General features: G+C 35.5%; 4 protein-coding genes across 7 annotated transcripts; all 4 read right to left on the minus strand.

Annotated features, from left to right (window-relative positions):
- Positions 1-1,204: 1,204 nt before the first annotated feature.
- On the minus strand, positions 1,205-6,254 carry LOC104238073 (subtilisin-like protease SBT1.2). 4 transcript variants are annotated; one of them, XM_009792348.2, is made up of 5 exons: positions 5,076-6,254; positions 4,410-4,475; positions 3,258-3,944; positions 2,276-2,761; positions 1,205-2,182 (listed from the first exon to the last, which is right to left on the minus strand). In XM_009792348.2, the coding sequence occupies exons 1-5, from the start codon at positions 5,137-5,139 to the stop codon at positions 1,413-1,415; spliced, it is 2,073 nt and encodes a 690-aa protein (XP_009790650.1). In that variant the 5' UTR covers positions 5,140-6,254; the 3' UTR covers positions 1,205-1,412. The 4 variants fall into 4 exon arrangements, with proteins under 4 accessions (XP_009790650.1, XP_009790649.1, XP_009790648.1 ...); XM_009792347.2 differs by having other exon boundaries at positions 4,410-4,550; XM_070147696.1 differs by lacking the exon at positions 5,076-6,254 and having other exon boundaries at positions 1,592-1,709; positions 1,825-2,182; positions 4,410-5,009.
- Positions 5,888-6,232, minus strand: LOC138871823 (uncharacterized). Its single transcript, XM_070149729.1, has one exon. The coding sequence runs from the start codon at positions 6,230-6,232 to the stop codon at positions 5,888-5,890; it is 345 nt and encodes a 114-aa protein (XP_070005830.1).
- Positions 6,255-8,589: 2,335 nt separating the features above from the next.
- On the minus strand, positions 8,590-19,102 carry LOC104238072 (uncharacterized). The gene is made up of 19 exons (XM_009792344.2): positions 18,902-19,102; positions 17,735-18,561; positions 16,737-16,937; positions 16,023-16,106; positions 15,849-15,908; positions 15,670-15,714; positions 14,814-15,013; positions 14,216-14,713; positions 13,928-14,024; positions 13,634-13,828; positions 13,464-13,553; positions 13,196-13,258; positions 13,026-13,100; positions 12,180-12,230; positions 10,918-10,995; positions 10,547-10,681; positions 9,886-9,993; positions 9,724-9,789; positions 8,590-9,084 (listed from the first exon to the last, which is right to left on the minus strand). Exons 2-19 carry the CDS (start codon positions 18,092-18,094, stop codon positions 9,016-9,018), a joined length of 2,475 nt encoding a protein of 824 aa, XP_009790646.1. The 5' UTR covers positions 18,095-18,561; positions 18,902-19,102; the 3' UTR covers positions 8,590-9,015.
- Positions 19,103-26,256: 7,154 nt separating this feature from the next.
- LOC138871824 (uncharacterized) lies at positions 26,257-26,892 on the minus strand. Its single transcript, XM_070149730.1, has one exon. It carries the CDS (start codon positions 26,890-26,892, stop codon positions 26,257-26,259), a length of 636 nt encoding a protein of 211 aa, XP_070005831.1.
- Between the last annotated feature and the right edge of the window lie 1,003 nt (positions 26,893-27,895).

Raw genomic sequence — 27,895 nt, forward strand, 5'->3', positions numbered from 1 at the left:
AATATTTTAGCTGGTAAAAAAAATACAAATATTATTGACTTAGGAGTTTATGTAAGAAATAAATAAAGACTTTGTGAAAATTCCTAAGTTGGATGATTATCTTAGAAACTCGAAAGTTTAGTGACCGCAAAACATCACCTTTTCGGCACCATAAATGATTTTATAGGCTGCGATAAATTGGATGACTTCATTAGTACAGTAAATTTAAAAGTGATTTTATTGAGTTATTTTCATAGCTTCAATTATCATTTAAGTAATTAATAAAGAAAATATATCAAGTATAAAGACAATATATATATAACCAATTTTAATAAAAGCTACCTTTTTTAGTGGAGAGAGGTGGGTGAAAATACCCAACAAACCAAACCAAAAACTTCTTTTCTTTCTAGAAAAAAAAAAATAACTAACAATTGTATACTTTATCTTTTGACAAAATATTCTTATAGCTAGCCTAAATTGATCCAATAAGCTTTGATGTGTTACTTTTTAAGACCAATTGAAAGCCTAGCCAAATTTGCCAAAATTTGGATGCCTTGTGGCTAAAAATGACAACCTTGACTCAAGCTTTACCATTATAAAGCACTTAGTAATGCTAACAAGAGTTAACTTAATTCAGTTCATTCCCCAAACCTAAATTAGAACTAACAAAATATATTATTCAAATCATAAATAAAATATATTTAATTATTTATTAATGTTTCCTTTCTATTCTGTTTGTATCTTTCTTTATCCACTTTGAACTTGCTATCTATCTTTTTTTTTTCCTAAGCAACTTGCTATCTATCTAGTTATTCGTTTTGTGCAAAAAATGATCTGACAAGTACATTGAATTGGACGTGAAAGCTAGGGTGAAATTAAAAAATAGCCAAATTTACAAGTGTTAATTGAAAAATAGTCACAGTTTCAAAAGTAATCGAAATTTAAACAGTTTTTATGTAAAGATAAATTTGAACGAAAACACTGTTCAAAATCCGAAAATCATTCCAGCATAATATACTGGAATTCGAATTTTTTACATGTGAACTTCCAGCAAAATATGCTGGAAGTTCATACACAGGTGCACCAATCTCTAGTATAATATGCTGGAACTTTCCGTGTTGCAGCAAAATAGTGGCTAGTTTCAACGACATTGCAAACGATGGTTATTTTTCAATTACGAGTCCGAAAATTGACTAGCCCGTGCTATTTTCACTTAAAGTTAAGATCACACAAAATTCTCAAAATCATATAATATGCAAATCCAAATTAAATGTTTGGAACTAAGACAATGAAAATCTGCTCCTATTATTACAAAATAGATTTGACTTACATGCACCGACAATGTAAAGAATTTTTACACTATCCGTGCATAATAACACGTTACAACATGTAACCTGTCTTATTTTCCAAGTTTACAAAAATAGCCATAATCTTCACTTCTTTGCTGCCCATGCCACTGAAATAGGACTTCTAACTTTCTGTTCTTTATTTCTTGAGTTGATCCACATCAATTGCCCTTCTGCAAAATTTCTCCTTTGAGTTCCAATTCTTTTCCTTGATATAAACCAAACTCTGTAACTTAAACTCTGATTTACATGCTTAAATATCAGACGTCGCGGTTTAACTCTGACTTTAACTCCCTCAGGTGCAACAACATTAACTGAATAAACAGAATTAGAACTCCCAACATTTGTTACTCTCCTTGTGATCATCTTTCTTGTTTTTCCTGCCTTAAATATTACAGAAATTGAAGGGTAATTAAGGCTAAAACCTCTATGCTTCTGTAAAATATCATGGCAACTAACATTCTTGTGAGTAATACTAAAGATTTCAAAGTTTTTGTACCCAAGAGTACATAGGTGAGTGATATAGTCATTTGCCTGAATGTCATATATCAATCCTGGATCATCGGCTTTTCCAGGATTTACATGTCCAGCTCCTATAGCAAAAATTCCAGCTGGTGTGTCGCCGTCCATTATTGGTTTTCCCTTGTGATCAGTTGTATCAGCAGTTGTCATTAGCGCGGATCTTATTGCAGCTGGTGTCCATTTAGGATAAACTGAATGGAGCAATGCCGCAATCCCACTAACATGAGGACATGCCATTGAAGTTCCTGATAAGACAGTGAAGTTTACTCTTCTCGTATCCTCAGGTAGGCCACTCGGGCCTATATTTTGCGGCCAAGCAGCTATAATATTTACACCTGGAGCAGAGACAGATCCAGAATTTAAATAAGTTCGAGATTCTGAGTTATTTTAAGACACCTAACATTTACATTAATAGATCCACCACTGACCTGGAGCAATCAAATCAGGTTTGAGAATTGAAGGATCAGTAAAACTTGGACCCCTTGAGGAAAATTGTGCAACTGCAGGTGCTCTAGATTTTCCTATAACTGTGCCTCCAAATATGATTCGAGCTGTTGGTTTTCGTGTTGAGTTTATATAGTTTTGCAACTGAATTGATTCGTCGAAACCAATCAATGTTGCTGGAAGGACATGGACGTCGACAGAATCTTCTTCCAAATTTACTGCTGTATTTGCTAAGATCATGGCAACACCACCTGATTCCTTAACAACTTGACCTTTCTCTGCTCTTCCATTGACTCCGCGATCACATACTACTATTTTTCCATGGACTTTTGATTTTGGTAGTGACCCTCTTAAGCAAAATTCACTTCCATTATCTCCATCTGTGAGATAAACAAGCTCAAGAATTTTCGGAGAATTATGAACTTGCTTCCCAGGGTACAAGGATTCTCCATACACATATTTGCCGTTACCTGTTGCAAAATATGAACAAAGAAGACTAATAATTTAGGCTTGAAACACGTTAAATAACGTTGTCCTAAAAGCGATATCTACTCTCTCTCCTTTGCAATATTGCTGTGTAATTGAATGCAAACAACTTTAGTGGACATAACAAGCTTATTATAATAGATGCAAGACTAAAGAGCTGTTTTTTCTTGCAAAGTAAAAGACAATTTATAGGGAAGAAAAAACTAGCTTAAGATAAGATGCAATGTTCAACAAATACTTTATTTATATGCTTATATTTGAAAGAAGGGGAGCCTTGGCGCAACTGGTAAAGTTGTTATCATGTGACCAGTAGGAGGTCACAGGTTCGAGCCGTGGAAACAGCTCTTGCAGAAATGCAGGGTAAGGCTGCGTACAATAGACCGTTGTGGTCCAGTCCTTCTCCAGACCCCACGCATAACAGGAGCTTAGTGCACCGGATTGCCCTTTATATACTTATACTTGAACAAATTGTAACATTACCTAGCTGAATTATTGCTGGAAATTTCCTATCAAGTGTGCTAGCACCAATAGTGGAAATCCAAGGAGCTTCATTAGCTACTGAACTTTGAATTGGGCCATTATTTCCAGCAGCACACACTACTGAAATTCCATGTTCCGTAGCGCGAAAACTGCCAATAGCAATAGTATCCTCATAAAGTGGAACAGGAAAACCACCAAGTGAAAGTGACAATATATCTACTCCATCTCTAATAGCTGCATCCATTGCTGCAAGTATATCAGAACTATAACAACCACTTGACCAACAAACTTTATATATCGCGATATGTGCACCAGGAGCCATCCCTCGAGCCTCTCCTGCTCCGTTTCCAAGAACACTCGCCATTGGAACGGGAGCTCCCCCTGCAGTAGATGCTGTATGTGTACCATGTCCTTGTGAATCTCGAGGCGACAAATATTCATCCATTAAATCTAGTGGTGTTGATGCCTTTGATGCTACCATGTGTCCTATGTGGAAGAACCTTGCACCAATAAGCTTGCGATTGCAACTCGAAGAATTGAAATCTTGTCCTTCTTGGCAAGTACCCTTCCATTTCTTTGGAATAGGAAGCATCCCATGATCAGAAAAACTTGGACTCTCAGGCCATACTCCAGTATCAAGAACTCCAATTATCGACCCTCGACCAAATCCAGACTTTAACCATGTACCTTGTTAGGAAAAAAAAAATAACACCAAGACAAAATTAAAGAAAGTAAGAAGATAGACTCTGAGGCGGCGTGAAAACGACTTTCCTTAAAGAGACACTATCTGTGTACAGTAGGCATGTCCTTATTTAAATTTATATGAGTTTAAGTTATATATACCGTAAAGAAATATTTACACCATCATGTCACTTTTAAACTAAAAAAGCCTGCACTAAGCTCCCACCATTGGCGGGGTCTAGGGAAGGGCCGGCCCCAGAGGTCTACTGTACGCAGCCTTACCCTGCATTTCTGCAAGAGGCTGTTTCCACTGCTCGAACTTGTGACCTCCTAGTCACATGGCAACGACTTTACCAGTTACTGCAAGGCTCCTTTCCGTGTCACTTTTAAACTGAAGCTGTAAAAATTTCTTATATTGACAGTGTATATAACTTAAAACTCAATTTATATATTACAAACCATATAACATACCTTCCTTTGTAGGACTAAGTCCTAAGAACTTGTAAGAGTAAGTTGTCTGAATGTCAAGTTTCCTCTCTGGAAAAATGGACAACACATTATTTGATTTCCTCAGTGACTTTAGCTCATTTTCAGATAACAAAGCTGCAAAACCTTCAAATGCAGAATGGTAAGAGTACAAAAGTCGAGAAGTAGAGTCTTCTCCTGAGGAAATGAATTTTTCAAGAAATGAAAGGTGCCATTGAAGTTTAGAACTAAAAGGGGTTCTTGTTGTTGCATGTGGATGTAATTGTACTATGTAAGTTTGTAAATTTTGAGCTTGTAGTAGGGGAATAAAACATAGCAGGAAATAAAGAAAGTAAAATTGGATATTGAGTTCCATGGAAATAGTAGGTACTCAATTCTTGGATTGTAGTGCATGTTTTGTTGGGAGATTTGATGTGGTATTTAAAGGGATTAAAGAGAATTCAAAAATGGTTTAAGAAGAAGAAACTCGTGAAATTTAAGAGCTCCACTTCACGAGATGTTTTTTTCAAGATTTCAAAAATCAAGAAAACATTCCTATGATTTTTTAGTATTAATTTGTCCATGATGTAGAAAGAAAATTTTAGAACGTGGAGATATCTGTTCATTTAATACCTTCATTTGTTTACCAAAAAATAAAAAATAAAAAATTACCAGTGCAATTTATGCACACGCTCCACTGCGGCATAGGTTTTGAGTTTTTACTGCATTTGAGCATTGAATTGAGTCACGCCATGGCTAGCTTCTTCTTAGGATATTGGCTCAGGCTTTTGAGGCTCCTTTAGGTACTTCAACAAAAAAAAAAAAAAAAAGAGCCCAGTGCACTAAGTTCTCATTATGTGCGGTATCCGGGGAAGAGCCGGACCACAAACGTACTTGTATAAATAAAATAATTATAAGTAATTACATGTATCTATCCATAATAAGTATTAGTAATTTAATTAGGTAATTTGAAAAATGAGACAGAACAACTTGCTATAACAAGTTAAAATACGCTAATAATATAAAAATTCTTTACACTATTAAGGTATATAAGTTAATTTCCCTTTAAATTTAAGTTTCCCTGAACTTACAATGTATTAATTTCTTATATCAATAGGTAAAGTTGACATATAATAAATGCAACTCTTTATAGATATATTATAATTGGTAAATTGAGATAGTGTAAACTTTATTTATGCTATCATGAGTGTATATAACAAAAATCATATTCCGTGCTATAGTTGGTAAATTAAGATTGTGGTTCTTTGGTTCGTTTCATCTATTATCAAGAAAAAGCTCATAAATCAGTTCAAATTACGGTATCTCGCCCAGAAATTGAAGACTAGATAAAAAAAAGCGAGAAATATATAAAAAATTTCAACAGTTCGAATCACACTAAAAGTAAGTGAGAAACTGTTGTTGGTGGTCGAAAACAAAATAAGAAGAGTAAAAACTTTTTTGATATTAATGGCGGATGATATTAGCTAAATGAATAGAAAAGGAAACAAAACTGAGACAAATGCAAATAACAACATCCAACATAATGTAACAGCTGCTCCATTTTTCATCTTGCTCTTCTTCTTTTCTCTCTCAAATCCCAAGTCTTTGAATGACAAATTTACAGCAGGATCCCCCATTTTCACTTTGCTTCCCAACAAAATGGAGTTGTTCACTCCTTGAATATTGTTACTTATATAAATGTTTATGCTACAACATTCTGATCTTGATTCACTAGAACTTGTACCACGACGTACAATCATCGATGCTCCAATGTTTCGCCCTTCCAAATTGACACTTTCAAATGGCACATTTTTGCTATCTGGTGACATGAAAACTGCTAAAGCTGTTCTAATTCAGGAGTTGAGGAATGGTAATTTCTTCTTTGCCTTTTCTATGTTAAGAAAGACGAGTACAATCTACTTTTCTGTATGTACAAGAAAAGTATATGCTGAAATAACTTAATGAACACTCAATTAAAAGGGACATGCAGAATTTTGCGCGAGTGATATCAGCTAATTGTCACAATTCTTGTGATGTTTAAAGTTTTACTTCCGATCCCAAATTAATATTTACTTTATATGATTTTATACGAAATCAAACATATTATATACACAGACAGGCACAGACTATATGAGCCCACCTTACGGGGGTGAAATTAAAAAATAGCCAGATTTATAAGTGGTGATTGAAAAATAGCCACAGTTTCAAAAGTAATCAAAATTTAGCCACTTTTTATGTAAAGATAAATCAGAACAAAAACACTGTTCAAAATCCGAAAAATATTCCAGCATAATATACTGGAGTTCCAGTATAATATATTGGTCCAATCTCCAGTATATTATGTTGGAACTTTTCGTGTGTTGGAGTTCCAGCACAATATGCTGGAAGTTCATACACAGGTGCACCAATCTCAAGTATATTATGCTAGAACTTTTCGTGTTGCAGCAAAATAGTGGCTACTTTTCAAGAAATTTTTACCTCCTATAGCAAAGGTTAACACCTTATTTATTTTAAATAAATACCATTTAAAAAATTATATTCTATAGACCTTTTAAGGTTTATAGCAGATTATTTAATTTTGGTTACATCTTTGCCTTTAAGCCACTAAATACGCTATTCAGTTACACTATTTTCTTTCTCTCTCTACTTTGATACATCCCATTCTCTTTCCCCATTCCCTGAAAACACGATGCTCAATCTCAAAATTTCTCTCACCCACACTATTTTCTTTTCATTCCGATCAATTCTTGCACCGAATATTGAATTGCGATTTAAAAGCAGATCAAATCCCTAACCAAAACTAACTGATTTGGGAAAGGGAGTTAACCAACGTTTGAACTTTGACATATTTCACCTTAGCTGAGGCCTTGGATATAGTTGTCGATGGAGCGGCAACGACGGAACAACGGAGAGTGGGCGGCCGAGATTGAATCTTTTGGGCAGCAGGTAATGAAAAAAGGTGTCGTGTGTTGTACCTTCAAATCTCAAAGGTGTCGCGTGTTGTACCTTCAAACGTTGCTACGGCGGATTCGCCGAAAATTAGGGTTTGTTCTTGAACAAAGACGACGGAGTTTGGGGCTGAGCAAATTGATTTTCTGTTAACATATTTCAATGTATTTTCATGTATTTCATTGTATTCATTGTTTTTTTTTTAATTGTAATTCAATGTATCTTGTTGTATTCCATGTATTTCATTGCATTCATTGTCTTTTTTTTTTTATTGTATTTCAATGTATCCCGCTGTATTTTATATATTTCATTGTATTCATTGTCTCCCTATATGCCATGAATGTATTCATATGTTTTTTTAATTAATATAATTTATGTATTCAGATGTATTATATAATTTCTTTGAAGATTGCTATATTTTTGCGGTATTTTTCGATTGAAAATCTTTTTTATAACTGAAAATACAAAATTTGTGTGTTATAATTGAGTTTGTTGAATTATATTAGAAGTCTATTATGTTGATTGATTCACGTTCCGTTTTAAAAACAGTGTAATCCCTTATTTCACGCCGTGAATACAGTCGAATACAATAATCTGTCCAGCTATAATTAATCCCATGTTTCACTCCATGAATACAGTCGAATACAACAACTGATTAGCTGGACTTCCCCGATTCACGCCTATTTTTGCTACTGTATTCATGAATACAATTGCTTAAATACATCAAACACATCTTATAACCACAAAAAAGGTATTTATAATCCGTAAATATAGCAAATGGTATCTATAGATGGCTAATTACTACTAAAAGATAGTGTTTTATGAAAATTTCTCATTTTTCAATGACTTTGCAAAGGCTAGCTATTTTTCAATTACCAGTCAGAAAACTGGCTAGTTATGTTTTCATGTCCAATACAATTCAAAAGGCAGTCTGGTGCACTAATCTCCTGCTATGCACAAGGTCTCGAGAAGAGCCAGACCACAAGGATCTATTGTAGGCAAGATTACCCTGCATTTCTGCAAGAGGTTGTTTCCACGGCTCGAACCCGTTACCATCCTGGTCACATAAACTTTTAAATATTTCTTTTCAACTTAACTTCAAATACTATTTTTTTCTTCAAATCTCAACCAAATTATGTCCTAATGCCTACTTGGAAAACATCACAAGTACAGTACAACCGTAATGTGAAGATCAATATGTAAAATAGGAATGCTAATGCAGTAAAGAAGCAGCTCATGTTCAAATGATGACACTAATTACAATCACAGTGTTTCAAGTCATATAAGTTACTAGTCTCAAGATTACACATAAAAATGAACTACCTTTTTTCTAAGCAGATATCTTAAATTACATCAATCCCACAAAAAAAGGTAGGGACGATGATCTTCTAGGCTATTTTTCTCAGTTTTCTGATCATGTTATTGGAAAATCCATTCCATTAGACCACCTATACTTCCAAAATTTGGAGGAAAAAACTGTCATTATTATCATAATCATGCATAAATAAAGTTTCTCCTTACAGCCTGTGCACAACTCATGCCTTTCTATGCTACAACACCGTTATATCATAACATACACGAAGAAAAGGTTAGTCCGGTTATATGTCATTTTGCTTCTTCTCTGCAATGACAGAAAGTTCAGCACATCTTTTTTGCTAACATCCTACTCATTCTCGTAGCTTGAAAGACGAGCATCTGACAAAACGGTGAAAAGTTGTGTATCCACAAAAAGCTGCATAACCAAGAAGAGGATGTATCGATGAGATGTTTCTAAGCTTCAAGTAACAGAGGATTACGCAATCATACTACTCGGGGAAAAAAATTCATGAACAATATCTCAAGGAAAAGGTTCTATGTTAGCACAACAATAAAAGATGACGATAAACTCAACAATCCACTCCATTAAAGGCACGAAGATGGGTACTCTGCTCTCATGCTTTTAACGCAACACCATCCTCAAGTAATGAGAAAACGACATGTTAACTGTGAAAACCAAAAGAAAAATACGTGTTCGCACATACGACTCCAATTCGATTGCATCAAATACGGAGGCGTATTATAAGTGTAATAATAGACCATCAAAGAATAAGACATACGACTCCAATTCGATTGCATGTTCAAAATCATTAGCCAGCAGAAAGAGAAAACCAAAGTTCCATTCCAACACCACAGTACAATGTGCTGTGCATCTATTCTGATTGCCAAATTAATGAGGGGGCTCAGCTATTCAGCAGAATATAGCATCCAATACCACTTAACAATACATCAAAGCGCCTTAAAAAGCAGTGATATGTGCTACTGAGCAAGCGACGTGAAACTGAAAAGAGAATTAAATAACTACCACTTACTGATAACAGAGAAATTGATTTACCTTCACAAAAGGTTGATCCCTACCAGGAAAAGAATCAATAAAGCTATCCTTTAGCAGTATCGAGACCTGAAAAATAATAGGAGAAGCTTAATGGACTTAGACTACTAGTTTCCAGATCAACCAACCAAAAGATTGTGGAGTCAATTGGAAACCCGTCATTACCCGGTCACTGTTTGATTGTACGCTAGTTATTGTATGAGACCTCAAATCTGAACAAAGAGACTCTAAATAGCGCCGCATAACAGTCAAGAATTGTGCTGCAGCTTCAGCCTGAAAATTAGTCATAATTTAACATAAAAAAACATAAAAGGAGAAAAGCATGTCATAGGGGAAGAATTAATCAATTCAGAAAATGCAGCTATGACACAAGCACCATTTGTACAATAAGAAAACTAGGCTGTACATAAAACCTTTTTTTACCAAACAATAAAAGTTTTCTTTATGCTGTACATAAAACTTTTTACTTTACCTGATCAAAGAAGAAGGTAAAAATCAGTAGGCTGTACATGGTGAAAGGATTGCTATCGTCATGATATAGAACCAGCAATACCCTAACGTAGTTCAAATAGATAGTTTTCCAAAATCAAAGTTACATGACCTTTCTTCTTGTCCCCTTTTGAAATTGACTCCACACTTATACTATGTTTTCAAATTCCTCATCCTTGTCCTCATCTTAATTCATACTTAGGCTCATAAAGGTGCAAGAAAAGATGGAAGATAACACTAAATATGAGGCTGGCTGATCAAGCTCCATTTCTTCAAAATAAGAATCCTAATATCAGGCTAAGCACGACACTAAAATAAGTTGAATAATGACAGATACCTGCACTTCATTGCATCTGTATATAGGGCGCCTTTGAGCAACAGTATCTTCGCGTGACAATCTAGCGTGGATTGGCCGCAATTCTGACAGAAGCTCCTTACGTCGAGGAAGTAGAGGCAAGTAACACGATTTTATCTGCAGGCTCAACATATAATTAGTAAATAACAAGATGAAAAGTTTGAAAGCTAAGACAACTAATTTCTAGCAATACTAAATGCCATGATATTAGTACCATTACATTATCCAGAAATATTGAGAAGAATTTATATGCTCTAGAAAAGCACAAGCTAAGAAAACTATAAAGCCTCTTGATATGCGACACCAAAACCACTTACTAGATATAATAAATAACTATAACTACAACAACTAACCTGGTCTTTGTTTACATTAACACGGACAAGATTAACACTTTTCATCTTCAAATCAGTTGGTTTGTGCTGCAGGCCAACCTGTCAATCATTAGGAGAATACAATGAGTTCGTGCAGTTTAGCGTGCTAAGAGTGTCCCATTGTAGTTTCTGTACATGGTTTTGGGCAATCCTCGTCTAATGGGCTAGCTTTTAGCGTTGAGTTAGGCGCAAGGTCAATTTTCTTAGTAATGGGAAAACTATAGTTCTTCAGTAATGCAACTGTACCAAGGTTCACTAGTCTTGACTGCACTTGACGTGTTCCATGCACCACCTAAAGTGGACGACATCTTCCATTATCATGCTCATGCATGCTATTATTTGTAGGTCTTGAAACTAAAATACAATTTTTCTGTAGCTGCTGAAGTCATTTCTCTTCCGATAAGTGGGGGGAGAGGAGGAAGTGTTCTCAAGAGAACCCTTTTTTAAAATTTTTATAAAGGTGGTGGGAAAATTTGCACGCTCACCTTGACTATTCCACCGGATAACTGCTACCTCCAACAACACATATACAAGGTAGTTCTGCTTGCCAAGGCTTAGGCAGATGGGAAGATCACTTTGTCTCTGCTAGGATTTGATGGTTTTTAAGGTTTACACTCACTTCATTGACCACTAAGCCAACCCTTGGGTGCTCTCAAGAGAACTTTTATACTATAGCCATTTAAGAGGATAATAATATTGACACGAGAACTTTAGCCCTTTTAGTATTTTATTAAGAGTTAATCTAACATAGTTAATTTTCAATGTTCCCCTCTTCTAGTCTTTCAGTTCTTTCTTCTACAGCCCCTCTTAGGGCAATTCTTAAGAAATAATAGTTCCTAATCCCACTGAAAAGTAATAGAGGGATGCCTAATAAAAGATTTCACATTGTCTTACATGGACAGTAGGCAGGCAACACAGAACTATTCTCAAACCACCCACTTTACCCAACCCAGCTGGAACTGCAATTGGCATCCAGTTCTTTGTGAACGCGCGCATATATGTGAAAGAACATTAATGCAGATGCCAAGACAGATGCTAAAATGAGAAGAGAAAAGAAGGGGGATATTCATCTGACTGCTTCTGGCACTTAATTGACTTGTCTAGTACTATAGAAGGAACAAACTCACCAACCAAACGTATAGCATAAGTTATAGTTAGACAGTCTTAAGATTTCAATAAAACTGTAGCAGAACTTCTCCAAGGTAGAAGGATGAGACAGAAAAAGGAAAACAAAAGAAACTCACAATGAAAGGTACAGGAGCATCAAGGAAATCGAGCATCTTCCCAGGCAAAATCTGAATTAAGAAACAAAGTCAATTGATGATTGCTACAACACACATATTGCTGCATAATTAAGTTCTCGTGTAATTCAGTACCGCCGAACCATGAAACAGCATTGCAAATTTCAAGAATTAAACCTAGTTTCAATTTGACACACCCTTTTTTCTCTGTAAACCCTATCAGCGTTTCTAGACCAAAATAATTCAGATTCAAACCTAAATTTTTTATGTCATTTTCAGGTTCTTCTCCTAACCCTTGATTCGTAACTTAAGTCCACTTCAGGTAATGCCAAGAAAAATTCAAACTGAAGTACTATGAGGATGAATTCCTATCATTATATTGCAGGGTTTACTACCAGTTCGTGAATGATTATCTTAACAGTTCACAAGTAGGATTCCTCAAAATTGAGTGCTACCTCTTTAAAAGGTAGTCTATCAAAATTCACATTCAGATCCTAAAGTTTGGATTTCCATGCACAACTACTTGATTCATTTATATTTGGTAGGATCTCATAATAAGAAATGCAACTCATAGTCTTGTCAACGAGTGCCGACAGATTATACATTTACTATTCAAGAGTTTATTCAACTAGAAACCCCATAGCGAAGAAAAACAATTAGTTGTGAACAAGCAACACTCCTGTACAGAATGAAAATTACATAAAAAATATAGGTACTCATTCAAACACCCATTAACACGTCGAACATCCAAAATAAGATACAATAATGGTACAGTACAGTAAATATCCTCAAAGATTACAGACACAAAATTATGAGGCTTAGAAGTAATAGCTATGTTACAGAACGTACAGGTAAGAATAAACTCTGCCATTGAAATGGACGAATAATGGGGATCAGAGATAGCACCACAGCAGATAGAACACCCTGTACTTGTTGCAAAATAAGAAAATGAATAAACTCTTTATGAAACTCAAGAAATACCAAAAGCATATGAATTCCAAGACTAAAAAACAAATTACCAAATTGGGGCACACAATAACCACTTGTTTTTCAAGAAGCACTCCAGTGACTAAGGCCAATATCTGAAAGAGCATTCCTTGTCAAACTGAATAATGAATGCCATTTAAAGCTCATAGTCATATGCAGTGAATTTACGAAGTGCAGACACTTGTTAAAATTTGGGAATAGGTAAGCTAAGTGGCTAACAGAGACTGACGCAGTCCGGGTTTCAGAATAGTGGTCAGTAGAAACAAAATCAGACGAGTTAAGGACTACTCAAAATCTTACCGTCTCAATTGAAAGTGCACGACAGATTGTTGCAGTTGTCCATATAGATAGTCCAACAGCTTCCTCAGCAGCGGCTAAATGGAAATTTACCTAAGAAAATAATAACTGTCATCAATTAGAAAGAGAAAAAAAATTTCAATCCCAATGACGCGAATTAGAAATGATCTAACCTTTGCAACTTCATCTGCATCCTTCATGCTTGTACCCAGATGTTTCTCACTAATTCCAAGTTCAGAAACTGAAATTCTCTCGTATTCAATAGCCTGTAGATGTTCGAGTGGCTGAAAAACGATCTTACTTCCTCGTGGTGGAAGGGGCAAGGAATGATAACTACAAACTATTTGCAGCAAATCATTCTTATTCTCCTACACAAGAGCATAACAAAGTGATTAGAGGAGGTGTGAACTCATAGGTGAATCAAACACTAACATGAATTTCTGTGGGTGGAAAAGAAAACTACAGACTCTAGCCCACTCCATTATCATCTCACACCCAGCATCCTTGTCATTGCTGAAAAATAAGTCATCGTCTTCGTCCTCGGATGCCATACTTCTTGCTGAACTGCCAAAAGAAAACAACTTATTGACTAATTTATATTTAATGTGAGGAAATAATGTTTATGGTTCACATATGCTGGATAAAAGACAAGATGAAAACAAGAAGAATAACAGTACTCCATTCAACAAGAAAGGTATAAAGAATAAAAGATCTGACGCGATTAAGGCAAGACAAGAAAGTTAAAAGTTGACCACCTAAATAAGGATTCAAAGCTTCCAAGACGCTCCAAAGAATGGACCTTTGAGCAGACAAAAGGCCCGCTCTCAGGGGTTCGGTAATTGTCTTGAATTCCAAAAACCCTTTCAGCACTATCGGATCGATTTTCTGAGGCCTCGGATACACAATCATCAAAATAATGGATGTTCCTTCCCCCATCCTTACCGAATCCTCTTGCTTGACTATGATCTGATGCCTCACTGGCGGTGACACTTACAGGCGAAGAAACTTCCCACTTTGATGATGACGAGGGAACCTCATCGTCCGAGATTATCCCAGCAGCAGCAGCAGTAAGAGCAATTGCACAGTCAACTGGTATTGCAGAAGCTGTCCAATCTGCTTCATCATCCCTGTAAGGGGAATCAACGTTTGCATTTGATGCGTCATTCATTTTCGATGCAGAGGGGATAAAATCAGTGAGATTTATTTCACTAACAAAATGTGTTATCCTATTCAGACGCTCTTGTGCAATTACACTGCATTAAAGTAAATATAATATAGTCAATGGTATAGAATAAACAAAATATACAACTTTATTCATACCAGTAGACAGCCGATGAGAAATTCAGCGCAAACCTGTTCAACATCTCGTAGTGTAATTCAAATAAAGGAACTCTTGTTAAAAGACAATAACAGCGGGGTGCGGAAACCAAAAACTGACTGCGACCAACTGCTGATTGGGAAAGAGGTGATGAAGGAACATAGATAGCAGGTGGTTTCTGAACAATTTCTGGTACATGTAAACATACACCATAAAGGGTAGCATTGTCTGCCACCTGATGCAAAGCACATATTGTAACTTCAGCATTTTACACAAATTAATATGAACACAATGAAAAGAAGAAAAGGTAAAAATCCAAAGCTAACATATAACACCACTTACAGCAAATAGAAAAAGTCATCCACAAGAAAACTCCAAAACAAGAAAAGAAAAATGAGCAAGAAAATATCAACAGTGGAGGAAACCAGGTTGACGTCCTTCGCATAGAGTAGTCGACAGTGGCTAGTAAGTTAATTACTCCTAGTAATATTTGTGCATAGCCCAAGACTCCTATAGAAGGAGCACCTTGTACATTGTTTAACATCAACTCAAGACAAATTTTCTCCTCTTCTCTTTTCATTGAATACTCTTGACTTCTTCAGGATTCATCAAAAAATAGAAGCTTTTAATTTAAAACAGAGTAAGTTTGCACCATCAGTTCCACAATGATCTAAGGGAAAAGTAGAAAAGCACAGAAGAAAATAAATGTTAAGTACTCAGTAAAGACTGAATCAAAAGTATAGAATTGTCACTTGGAAAGAAAACTGAAGAATTAATGTATCAACTTATAAAGCACCGAAGAAAGCAATACCAAAGTTCATGTCAATTAATCAACTAAGTATCAATCCCAAATCAAAAGTCAAGAATTCAGAGAAATTTCCTTGGGCTTACCTTAAGGGAAAATATGAACGACAAGTCATCTCTGCCTAAGTGCTCCTGAAGATAAAGGAAAAGTTACGCTAATTTCTATAAGAAGAGAATTGTTTGCTTTGCTGCATAATAAAATAATATGATGCAAATGAGCATCAAGATTTCAAGCAGAATCGAAAAATAAATCTATTTTACTTTACCTGCCCATAGACCAGCTCATTTAGTTCACTAAATGATGGTGTCCTTTCCATTACATGTGCCTGGATTACAAAGTAAACACATGAATGTATGGGATAATTTTGAGAAGTAGAATGCCTTGAGTTATACGCTGATGATGAAAACACAATTAAAGTATTAGACCAGCAAAACTACACCTTAACACCTCCAGGAAAGCAGAATGCTGCCAAATCCTTCATGCGCATAGCTAACTTCTTTCCAGGAGGATACTTAAAGAGTACCTGCGAGAGAGGGGAAAGAAAAAGGAAGATAGTGTCAAGGAAAGAAAATATATCATACAATGTCATTGAGATATACGTCAATTATTGATGCCCAAATGGATATTTACATACGTACCCACAGCGACAATGTATGACCAATCAAATATTTGATGAAATAAAAACTGGAATATTATAACTGGAAATATTTGAGGATCCGAATCCGAGCTTCAATATAATATTTGAAGAAATAAAAAAAATATAATAGGAATATTAATGCTCAAGCCCGTGAACAAAATACCAACTTATAGGATCATAAAATATGAATTGAAACTCCTAACTAGAAGAAAGGGATCAAGAAGTCTACACATTTCTGCTTGGTAACAACCTGAAATCATATCTAAATTAGACTTGTGACGCAGAACAGGTTTGACCGTGTTTTGGGAAAAGAAAAAGCATCTATTCAATTTTTTTCTCTATGACTAACACACCTAAGGGCTGTACTAATTTGTTAGTCATAGTGAATTAATTTGATATGTGAAACAAAGTTGGCTTTCAATAATTTTATTATTTATGAGAAAGTTACCTCTTTTCAGAATAAGCAGAATTTGACTTGTAAACCATAAATATGCAGATTTATGCAAGTAAACAAACCTGAGGTTCTAGGGATGGAACTGAAGGACCACAATTTGAAAGCATTCTGAAATCCACCATGTCAGATGTTTCTAACTGTACTTCCCATTTTTTTCTCCTGGCAAATGCATCCTCAACATCCTCAAGATTAGCATCAGGATGAAGACCAACGATAACAAAGTGCTCAAAAAGCGTGTCGGGCTCCTTATATTTCTTATAATCCTGCGCAGATTTTTCGTTTGTTTGCATCAAACATGATTCCCCAACTTAATGAGCAATCTAATGTGTAAGAGCTGAAGGCTAGTTTTCAAGCCAAAACAGTTGGGTAGAATTACTGAATCAGAAAAACCCATATATATTTACTATTACTACCTCCCTAGAAAGGTCCATAAGTGATATGTGCAAAGTATATAAGCTTGTCATCGATACTTCATCCTTGTGCATCAAAATGGTGATGTTCAAGCCAACTTGCCCGCCTCGACTATTTTATCGGGAACCTGCATCTTCTGACCAGTACTGCTACCGGGTAACTCTGCGTACCAAAGCTTAGGCAATTGGTAAGAGACCACCTACCTATTTGCTCGACTATCACTTGAATTCTTATTGATGCTTTCCTATCACAAAATACTCACGTATAATCTTCCATTACAACCATCTTATTTTGCATCGGCATTATCATACAATTCTACTAAAACATTTATTTTTTAGGCATCGAAATCACATCTAATCTCATTTCTACTTCATTCTAATTATAGTGGCTTAACTTGAAGTGTGTATTTTCAGTCTTACTTCTTGTATCCTAATACCCTTACTCGATAAATTGATACTCCATATTAAAAAGGAACCACGGAGCAAAGAAAGGAACATAGAATTGTCTATTCTATGTCAAAATTCAACACATTATTCTCCATGTTGCCTCGAAAAGGTTGTTCAATGAAAAAGCAACTTAAATTTCTAGTTAAAAAACAGTCATAAACTGAATTACAAGCAATTTGGATCCGAATAAGAAAGCAGCATACCGAGGTTTTCGAGTGAAGCTGATACCACTGTCGCTTTTGATTAGCCAAAACCTCAGGATTAAACGGTAAGAACGAGCAGTCTTCTTGTGAAGTAGTACCCCAATTACGCAAAGCCCTTTGCATTTGAGACTTCCATTTTGTAAAATTACTGCTTCCACTTCTATGAATAGAAGAAGTCACTATCTCACTACGACTTCTTCTATGTCCAACAACCCCAGTATTTGGTGAAAATCTCGAACTACTACTTGAGTAAACGTTTTGTAGCGCCTCACCAGCAACTCTTACTGCTTCCTCGGATATTTGCTGTAATACCCTGTAGGGTGATGATGGCAATTCTTCTTGCCCATTGCCTTCTTTCATATTAATTCCTTTATTATAACAACTCTACAATAAGCAAACAACAATTGCGTCTCAGTCCCAAACAAGTTGGAGTCCGCTATATGAATCCTCGCTGTCCAAGAGTCTCCATTTAAGCATTTTTCCCAAACAATTCCAAGAATCAATTTATACACTTCTTCTGTCACATTATTTGATTGATAGTTTCAATACATTCATAAGAATTACAGCCAAACTGAACTAACCCATCAAATATTATTCCTCAATTTGAAGGGAAATCGAATCTTTGTTCACTGAACATTACCAATAATAACATTTCTCATCAAACCATTCCAGTTTCAATGCAGACTTGAAATTTACAGCCAAATTAAACGTGACCCGCCAAGAATCTTTACCCAATTTGAAGAAAGTTTGAATCTTTATTCACTGAACGTTACCAAAATAAGACCAAAAGGCTAATTCTTGGAACCTTAAACAAAATGTGAAGTACCCTGTGATTGAGAACAAAGAGGGAATAAGGAGAAAAAAGTCAGAATCACATATATACGTAAATTAAACTCCAATTATTGTATTAAAAAATGTCTTAAAAACTATAGCCACTCAATCGAATAGGAAATCTGAGGAACACCCAGATTAGATACAATGTGGGAAAACACAGAAAAAGCAACCAAGTACAAAAAAAAAACATATAAGAGAAATGAGAGTTACGTCTAAAATTGCTGAATCATAATAATAAATAGAGTGAATTAGTGCAAGAATCTTGGATTCTGGAAAACATGTCGGGGCAGAAAAAAGCAAAAAAGAAGAAGAAAGATGTGATGTTTTTTTTACCTAGAACAAGAAATGTGATCGTGGTTGGTTTTTTAGCACTAGTACGATGTGGTTTTTTCTAAGGCAAGAGGTTATCGGTGTCGTAATTTGGTTGGTTGGGGGGGGGGGTGTTTGTTGCCGGAGGAGAGAGCGAGGAGAATGAAGGAGTTGCCGAGAATAACGGTGGGGGAGCATGCAGAATGAGCATTGTTTTTCATAGGATCATCACCGTTATTATTTCATACTAATGAAGAGGAAAGTCTTCTGCCTATTCTTGACCACAAATTTTTACCATGGTAAATTCTTGTGAGTAAAAAACTCATTTAACCAAAGTTTGTCGTTTTCAATGAGAATACAAACAATTTTAATCTTTTATGTTTATCAAAATTGAATAAATATTAATCTCTTTTACACATGAAAGTAGTTGTTTTTCCCACTCGTTTGGCCATAGAATTTGGGAGTTTCTTTTCAAATATTTGTTTGTTTACAAATTTTAATCATTTTTGGTAGATTTTGAAAATAAAATGTTCAAATCCGAAAAAGTAGCTTTAGAGTAGTTTTTGAAGATTTTTACTCACAAAATTTTAAATACTTTTCGAATAAAATGCATGTCTAAACACAATTTCAACTTTTAGAAAATATTTTTCATCTCATCTTCAAAAACTTATTTTTCAAGTTTCAACCAAAGTTATGTCTAAACGATAGCTTCATTGAATGGCTCGAAAGGAGCATGTGAGCTGGGGCACTTGTAGTATAAGAGGTCGTTTGGTAGGATACATTAGATAAGCTAATGCATGTATTAACTTTGTGTATTAATAATATATTGTTTGGTAGACATTTTGAACCTATGCATTAGTTATGCAAGCATTAGTTATACATCCTATTTGGTATTATCCTATGCATAACTAATGCATAGAAAATAATGGTATTGGCACTGCAATGGGTTTTAATGCATGCATTAGCTTAGTTAAAGACAAAATTGTCCTTCAAAATTTATGCTTGATTAAAATATGCTAGTTAATATATTAATGCAAGTTCAAAATAATCCAAATAGTGAGAAATAAAATTATATCCCTAGTAAATAAATAAATACTTAGCATATTTTTTTTATAAATAAATATTTAATTTTATTTTACAATATAGGTAGATAAATAAAATAATTTTTTAAAAACTTTTTCATATAAAAACATTTCTCAACATATGTTTCTTTTAAAAAGTTAGAGTGTGGGCTAGTTTTGAGGGTATTTTTGTAAACAAACAATTCTTTTAGAAACTGTGCAATGCTTTAATACATCAAACCAAACAATGGATAAGAAATATGCCAGCATAACTAATACCAGTATAACTAATGCAAATATAACTAATACTAGCATTACTAATACACCTTATGCAACATTATTCTTATGCACCCTACCAACGACCCCTAAGAGTATTAGGTTCACATGTACTCAAAAGTTTTGATGCGAAGCTTAAAGTTTGTATAAAAATTTACTAAAACTACAATAAATAGTATTATATATAAACTCATAATTTCAAAAATATAATAGGTTCAAATCTTAAATATTAAATTATAGAGTTTAAATCCTGGATCCGTATTTATACGTGAGCCATTTAAACGGAAGAGACCATTAGAACACTTACTTTCGATTCATTCCCCAAACATAAAAGCAACCTTTCATAATTCCGTCGCAAAATAAAAGAGGACTTTACATCTTTTCCCTTTTTCGAAGTAAAAAAATTACACCATTTACCTAGTGATATTTCCACTTCTATGAAAAATGGAACTTTGTATTATCACGAAAATGACTTTAATTTACATGTACCCTACTTACGTCTGATGTATATAAAAAAAAACTCACTATGTCAGTAATCTAATGAGATTTTTAAACAACTTATTGAATTTGGACCGTGAGCCATATAACTTACGTTAGGTAATCACTCTAAAGGGTTGTTATTTAAAAATTAATTATTGCATCATGAATTTAATTTTTCAGTTTAATTTTTTTAGGACAAAAGTATCTTGAATTGCCATGAAGTTAAGATGTTTAGTTTAAAATTTGAGGACAAAATAAGTAGTGGCTAATTTTTAAATAACATCCCCAAAAACAACTGCCTGCGCACTTACCCCAACTTTTCAGTAAAAATTGCATGGGGCGTCCTATTTGGTCGCCCCCATTTAATTTATACCCATTTTTTTAAAAACTTTTAACTTGTACCCACTTAAATAACTCCAGTCCCCTTTCTCCTCCTTCCTTTCCTTTTCTTCTTCTTTTTAAATTTCGTCCCCATTTCCCACTCCGAAGAATTATCCTTCAAATTTCTTCAGTTTTTTTCAAGATTTTGACTTTCCTTCTACTGATAACAATACCATTATTAATGCAGTGTAATAGTTTGGCAGCTTTATATCGACGAAAGTGTTGGGTACTTCTAACTTTGTTTCTACTGTGTCTAATCCTGATGAGCATGTGCAAGCAAATATATATCTGTAATTTAATATTATAAGGAAACAATAAAATAGTTAATACAACATTTTGATCTGCCTTGAGAGGAACATGGTTGTTGTAGAAACTTACAAATCCCTAAATACGGGTGCAAGTAGATAAATGATTTATTTTTCACATTCTTGATTTTGTCTCCACACTGCATTATCATTACAAAAACAAAAACTTGTCAGTTACAAAAACAAAAATTTCATCTCTGGAGATGAAGTTCGCCAGTTACAAACAAAAACTTCAGTTCTAGAGCTGAACTTCAGGCCCGGCTACTAGAATGCTGAAGTTTTGCGTGATTATCTTTGCTACTTCAGCCCCGTATGCTGAAGTTATGCGAAAAAGCGAGTACATTTGTAATTTTTTTTGTAAAGCGGGTATAAATTAAAATGTGACACAAAAAGTGAATATAAATACAAATGCCCCAACTTTTCATTACACCATCTCAAGTCGGTCCAAACGAAATTGTTTAAGAGAGACTCAATTTCTCAAAACAAACATTAATAGGAAGTACTTAGTGTAGTATTCCAAAAATGGCACAAAAACAAGTCCTTTTGTTTTTCGACATATATAAAAACAAGTCTATTATACAAAACTTATATATATTGCTACTTTGACCACTTTGTGTAGTCGTGTTGCCACGTTCAAGTGTGTAAACAGTTGAAAATTGTGAAGAAGTTATGCCTCGTATTTTATTTTGTAACCAATCTTCATATTTTACCCGAAATTTGGTATTTAAATAAGAAAAGACTAACAGTTATCGAGAAATATTCATTAATGGGGTGGGAAATAACATGTGCACGTATTACGATTTCCGTCAAATAAGGTCACCTATTAATGCTCTGTTTCCTCCCTAAAACAAGTCATGTCATTTAAAGATAAGTAGTCAAACTTTTTTATAACAGTCTTGTTTGTTTTGATATTTTTTTACTGCTATAGTGAAGTACTATTATAAATAACATATATTATAATATAACATAAATATTGGATTCGAGAAAATTTTGTTTTTTTATAGTGAATGATTATTATATAGGAATACTGTTATGTATTCGGTTTGTAGGACAGACACTGTGTTATTGCTTGAACGGAAATTTGCTATTTTGATATGTGTTTAAGTTATATAAACTGTTAGCGTAAATAGTTTTTTAGTCATGGATTATTTCCTGTGTAACACATCTTTTCACCTTTTTTTTTTGCTTTCTCTAAATTGATACTCCAGCTAGGTGCTACATTCTGGTCCACTACCCTACAAAGTAGTTTGATGCCCGAACCATTTCCAATGCGAATAGTACCCTAGGAGTCTGTAGACAGTAAATTTGCATCGAGAAAATAAAATCAAGACAAAAAATATCGTAACAATCGTAGTATTTAATTTCGAATATTTAAGTGTACAATCTCTATGAATCCTCTGATTCTTCTTTCCAATAGTAAATAAATTCAAGGGTCTTTAAGCTTGATCTTGAATCTATATTTATTTCCACGAACGATGATCTTATTCTTGAGCTTGATTGCTTGAACTTGATTTGATTCGTTCTTCGTTCTTGAGCTTGAACTTGATTGCTTGAAGCTTGAAACTTGTAGAGAAATTTGCGGCGTTTGATCTACGAGCTCTCTTTTGCTTCTTGTTATAACTTCTGGTGTCTTTTCTGAGTTATGAAGACCCCTATTTATAGTTGTGGAAGGGAAGAGTTACGATAAGAACAAATTCTTTCCGACCAATCAAATTGAAGTGTGACATGGACGCTTTTGATTGGCCAGAACATGTCACTTGCACACATGACGCGATTTCATTGGCTTTTTAGTGTGACTTGACACGCCACGTCATTTGACATGTGGCACCAAACTGGACCTTTAGGAAGATGACATATTGGGCTTAATGAAGTGAGCCCATTACTTTAGCCCAATTAAATGAGCTAGCCCAATAATATTGGTCTTATATAATTAATCCAATTATGTTAGCCCAAAATATTTATTTGGACTAATATATATAAGATATAATCCAAATTATTTATTGAATTTGAAATCAATAAATTCTATATGCATACAAATGCCCCCTACTTCAAGACTTGGTGAGGTGCAGACTTGTCAAAACCGGAAACGAGTAATAAAATATCCGCTGTCTATCAAATTTGGCTTAGGCCAGTTTAGAGTACTCATCCTTACCCGACTATCAGAGAGATTACTCTCAATGTGGCTCGACTATCAGAGAGATTACTCTCAAAACGGCCCGACTATCGGAGAGATTACTCTCAATGTGGCCCGACTATCGGAGATATTACTCTCAAAACGACCCGACTTTCGGCAAGGCCAACTTAAGGTGCAAAAGGACTCATATGTCCACCTTAAGATTGGAATGTTCATTTTAAGGACAAACCCGCGAAGAGGCCAACTTAAGATGCAAAGGCACTTATATATCCACCTTAAGATTGGAAGAGTTATATGTCCACAGAATGTGGCTTGATTATCGAAGAGATTACTCTCAAAACGGCCCGAAAACGGCTCGTTTATCGGAGAGATTACTCCCAATGTGGCCTGACTATCGGAGAGATTACTCTCAAAATGACCCGACTTTTCGGCAAGGCCAACTTAAGGTGCAAAGGGACTTATATGTCCACCTTAAGATTGGAAAGTTATAGTTCCTTTTAAGGACAAACCTACGAAGAGGCCAACTTAAGGTGCAAAGGGACTTATATGTCCACCTTAATATTGGAAAACTTATATGTCCACAGAATGTGGCTTTAGTATCGGAGAGATCACTCTCAAAATGGCTCGACTATCGGAGAGATTACTCTCAATGTGGCCTGACTATTGAAGAGATTACTCTCAAAACGTCCCGACTATTGGAGAGAACTATCAATATGGCCTGACTATCGGAGAGATTACTCTCAAAACGACTCGACTTTCGGCAAGTCCAACTTAAGGTGCAAAGGGACTCATATGTCCACTTTAAGATTGGAAAGTTATAAAGCATCAACTTGAAGACGACCTCAACTTGAACACTTGGAAAACTTTGAAGATTTGGCGGACTTTGCAGACTTCAACTCGAAGATTTGGAGGGCTTAAACAATTCAACTTTAAGACCGATGAATTTGAAGACTGAAACTTGAAGACCGACGAACTTAAAGACTTTAGTTTTGGAATTGGAGAGCCTAAATATTTCAACTTGAAGATCGACGAATTTGAAGACTTCAACTTGAAGACCGATGAACTTGAAGACTTGGAGGGCTTAAATATTTCAACTTGAAGATCGGCGAATTTGAAGACTTCAACTTGAAGACCGACAAACTTGAAGACTTCAACTTTGAGACTTGGAGGGCCTAAATATTTCAACTTGAAGATCAGCGGATTTGAAGACTTCAACTTGAAGACCGACGGGGTTGAAGATTTCAACTTGGGGACTTCAACTTGAATACACTTGAAGACTTCAACTTGGAGACTTCGAGGGCTTAAATATTTCAGCTTCTCTTTTGCTTTACATTGTTCGACTTTTATCTTAGTCGCATAATTTTCAACTTTACGTGCTTGTAACAAATGATTCATATCTTGTCGTGGGAGAGTCCAAATAATGAACCGTTTGGTGACTTCAATATCTAAAATATATCCAATACTCAGAATCAAAAAACCTTCAGAATCGCGCCGGATAATATTTTGAAACCAACTTTCGATTTTCACCATGTTGAAAATTTTAGATTTGCGCAGTCTCACCAAAAAATTCATATCTCGGTATAGAAATATCGAAATTGCAAACCATTTGATTTCAAGAAAACTAGACTTCAAGATCTAGAACATATTCAAAATTTTCAATCAACCAACTTCAGAATCGTCCCAGATAATATTTTGAAATCAACTTTATATTGCACCATGCTATTAATTCTAGATTTGCGCAATCTCACCAAAAAATCATATCTCGGTGTAGAAATATCGAAATTGCAAACCATTTGATTTCAAGAAAACTAGACTTCAAGACCTAGAACATATCCAAAATTCTCAATCAAACAACTTCTAAATCGTCCCAGATAATATTATGAAATCAACTTTACATTGCACCACGCTATCAATTCCAGATTTGCGCAGTCTCACAAAAATTTATATCTTGGTATGGAAGCCTTGAGATCGGAAGATGTCTTACTTGCCATCAATCGAAATTTAAGAGCCATAATCTCACAAATATCTTGAGTTCAAGTCTCATTGAATTTGAAACGTCGTGCCAAGCAATCTTTTCCTTATACTTTTGTTTCCTTTTGATGTCTCTTTTCTCTTCCCCCTTTTTTTAAGGCAGAGAGCGGACTTGGAGACCAGCAAACTTGAAGGTTTGGTGATCCTTAAGACATAGAGAATTTCTGGACTTTAACGCAAGTACTTGACATCCTCCTAAAATCGGCCCATTGAAGATATCAATTTACCATGGAGGGTTGCCCCCTTTAAATCAAATGAGATCAAAGTTCAACAGGAGGATGACATTTCAGTTTGATCTTACATTCCTTCATACTTCATTCGAACAACAATTGGGGCAATATGTATCTTTGAACTTATCCGACTGAACTTAGAATGAAACTCTAAGCTGCCTACGTACCTCGGCGAAGAGGATCAAGTCATACCGTAGTTTAGGCTGGGTGTTTTTTTTTTAATTTTTTTTATGTCCTACCTTTTGCCTAGGCCGCCTCTTTCGAAGTTTCCAACCTAGCGGACTCCCTTTTTTTTACATCTTAACTTTTGCCTAGGCCGCCTCTTTCGAGACTTTCAACCTAGCGGACTTTTTTTTTGCAGGGTCCGTACACAGTTTAGACGCATACGGGCTAGGAGTGTAGCAACATGCAGTTTAGACTCGTGCATCAAGGAGCATCATAACTTGCAGTTTAGGCTCGTACGTCGAGGAGCATTGCAACTTCACGGATAATACTTCTTTAAAAACTTGCCATTGATAGGGCCGATTCTCATGCCATCTATATCAACCAACTTGTAAGCCCCACTTGAGTAAGCTTCTTGTACGACATATGGCACATCCCATTTTGAAGGGAACTTCCCTACAGGTTTATGAGAAGTAATTGTGGGTCTTCGTACGACAAGGACTTGATCTCCTACTTGAAAGGATCTCGGGCGAACTTTTTTATTGAAGGCACAAGACAATCGAGCTTGATAACATTCAAGACTCTGTTGAGCTTCCAATCTCTTCTCATCCAGGAACTCCAACTCTGCTAATTGAAGTTGAGCATTTTCTTCATCAGTGATCCCTTCTTGAATAGCCAGTCGTAACGAAGGTATTTGACGCTCAAGTGGCAAGACGACTTCGACTCCATAAACGAGTGAATAAGGAGTCGCCTGTATTAGCGTGTGGTGAGTCGTCTTATATGCCCATAGAGCTTCTTCCATACGGCCATTCCAATCTCTTTGGGATTTGGGGACGACTTTCTTTAACAAGTTGCATAGAGTCTTGTTGAATGCTTCAGCTAGACCATTGGCGGCAGCATTGCACATCGAAGAGTAATGTTGCTTGAAGCCAAAGAGATCACAAATCTTATTCATCAACCTATTATTGAATGGCTTTCCGTTATCTGTTATTATGTAACGAGGAATGCCAAAGCGATAAATAATGTTTACTCGGATGAAACTTGCAATATTTTCCTTCTTTACTTCCTTAAGAGCAACATCTTCAGCCCATTTTGAGAAGTAGTTAGTTGCAGCCAAGATGTATAGGTGCCCACTAGAGGACTTTGGCAGTGGTCCAACAACATCCAATCCCCAAGTATCAAATGGCCAGGATGCAACAGTCGGGTGCAACACTTCAGGAGGTTGATGAATAAAATTCGCATGGAATTGACAAGCCTTGCATCTTCGAGCGTAGTCCAAGCAATCTTTTACCATCGTTGGCAAATATTCCATCCTTTTTATATGGAAGTGAAGCTTTGGTCCAGATTAGTGTGACCCATATACCCCAGAATGCGCCTCTTGCAAAGCTTGGAAAGCTTTTTCTTCTCCTAAGCATCGCAAGAGTACTCCCTCGAACGACCTTCTGTATAGAGTATCATTGTAGTAAAGGAAGCGAGGTGCACGACGACGAATTTTAGTCCTTCTCCTCGAATTTTCTGGAAGTATCCCATAACATAAGTAGTCGATAATGGGTTGTCGCCATTCTTCTTTCTCAACTTCAAAAGTAGAAACAAGATGCTCGAGTTCGTTTTCTTCGCCTTCAACCTCATTTGGCAGTGGTACTACCCATTTCTGGTAGACGGTAACTTGCGCTTGATCAGGCAGGGCTAATGATGAAGCTAGAGCAGCTAAAGCATTAGCCTTCTTATTTTGTTTCCTTAGGACATGCTGAATAGTCACATCACCGAGCCACCCCATCAACTTTTTAGCGTAATCATGATATGGGCGTAGTTCAGGCTTCTTAACCTCGTAACTACCCAAAAGCTGATTGACCACTAATTGGGAGTCACCAAAGACTTGCAATTGCAATTGCTTTATATCACTAGCCATTTCAAACCCGAGTATTAATGCTTGATACTCAACAACATTGTTGGAACAG

This window comes from Nicotiana sylvestris, chromosome 6, assembly GCF_000393655.2.
Source record: "Nicotiana sylvestris chromosome 6, ASM39365v2, whole genome shotgun sequence".
In the NCBI taxonomy this organism is placed as follows: Eukaryota; Viridiplantae; Streptophyta; class Magnoliopsida; order Solanales; family Solanaceae; genus Nicotiana; species Nicotiana sylvestris.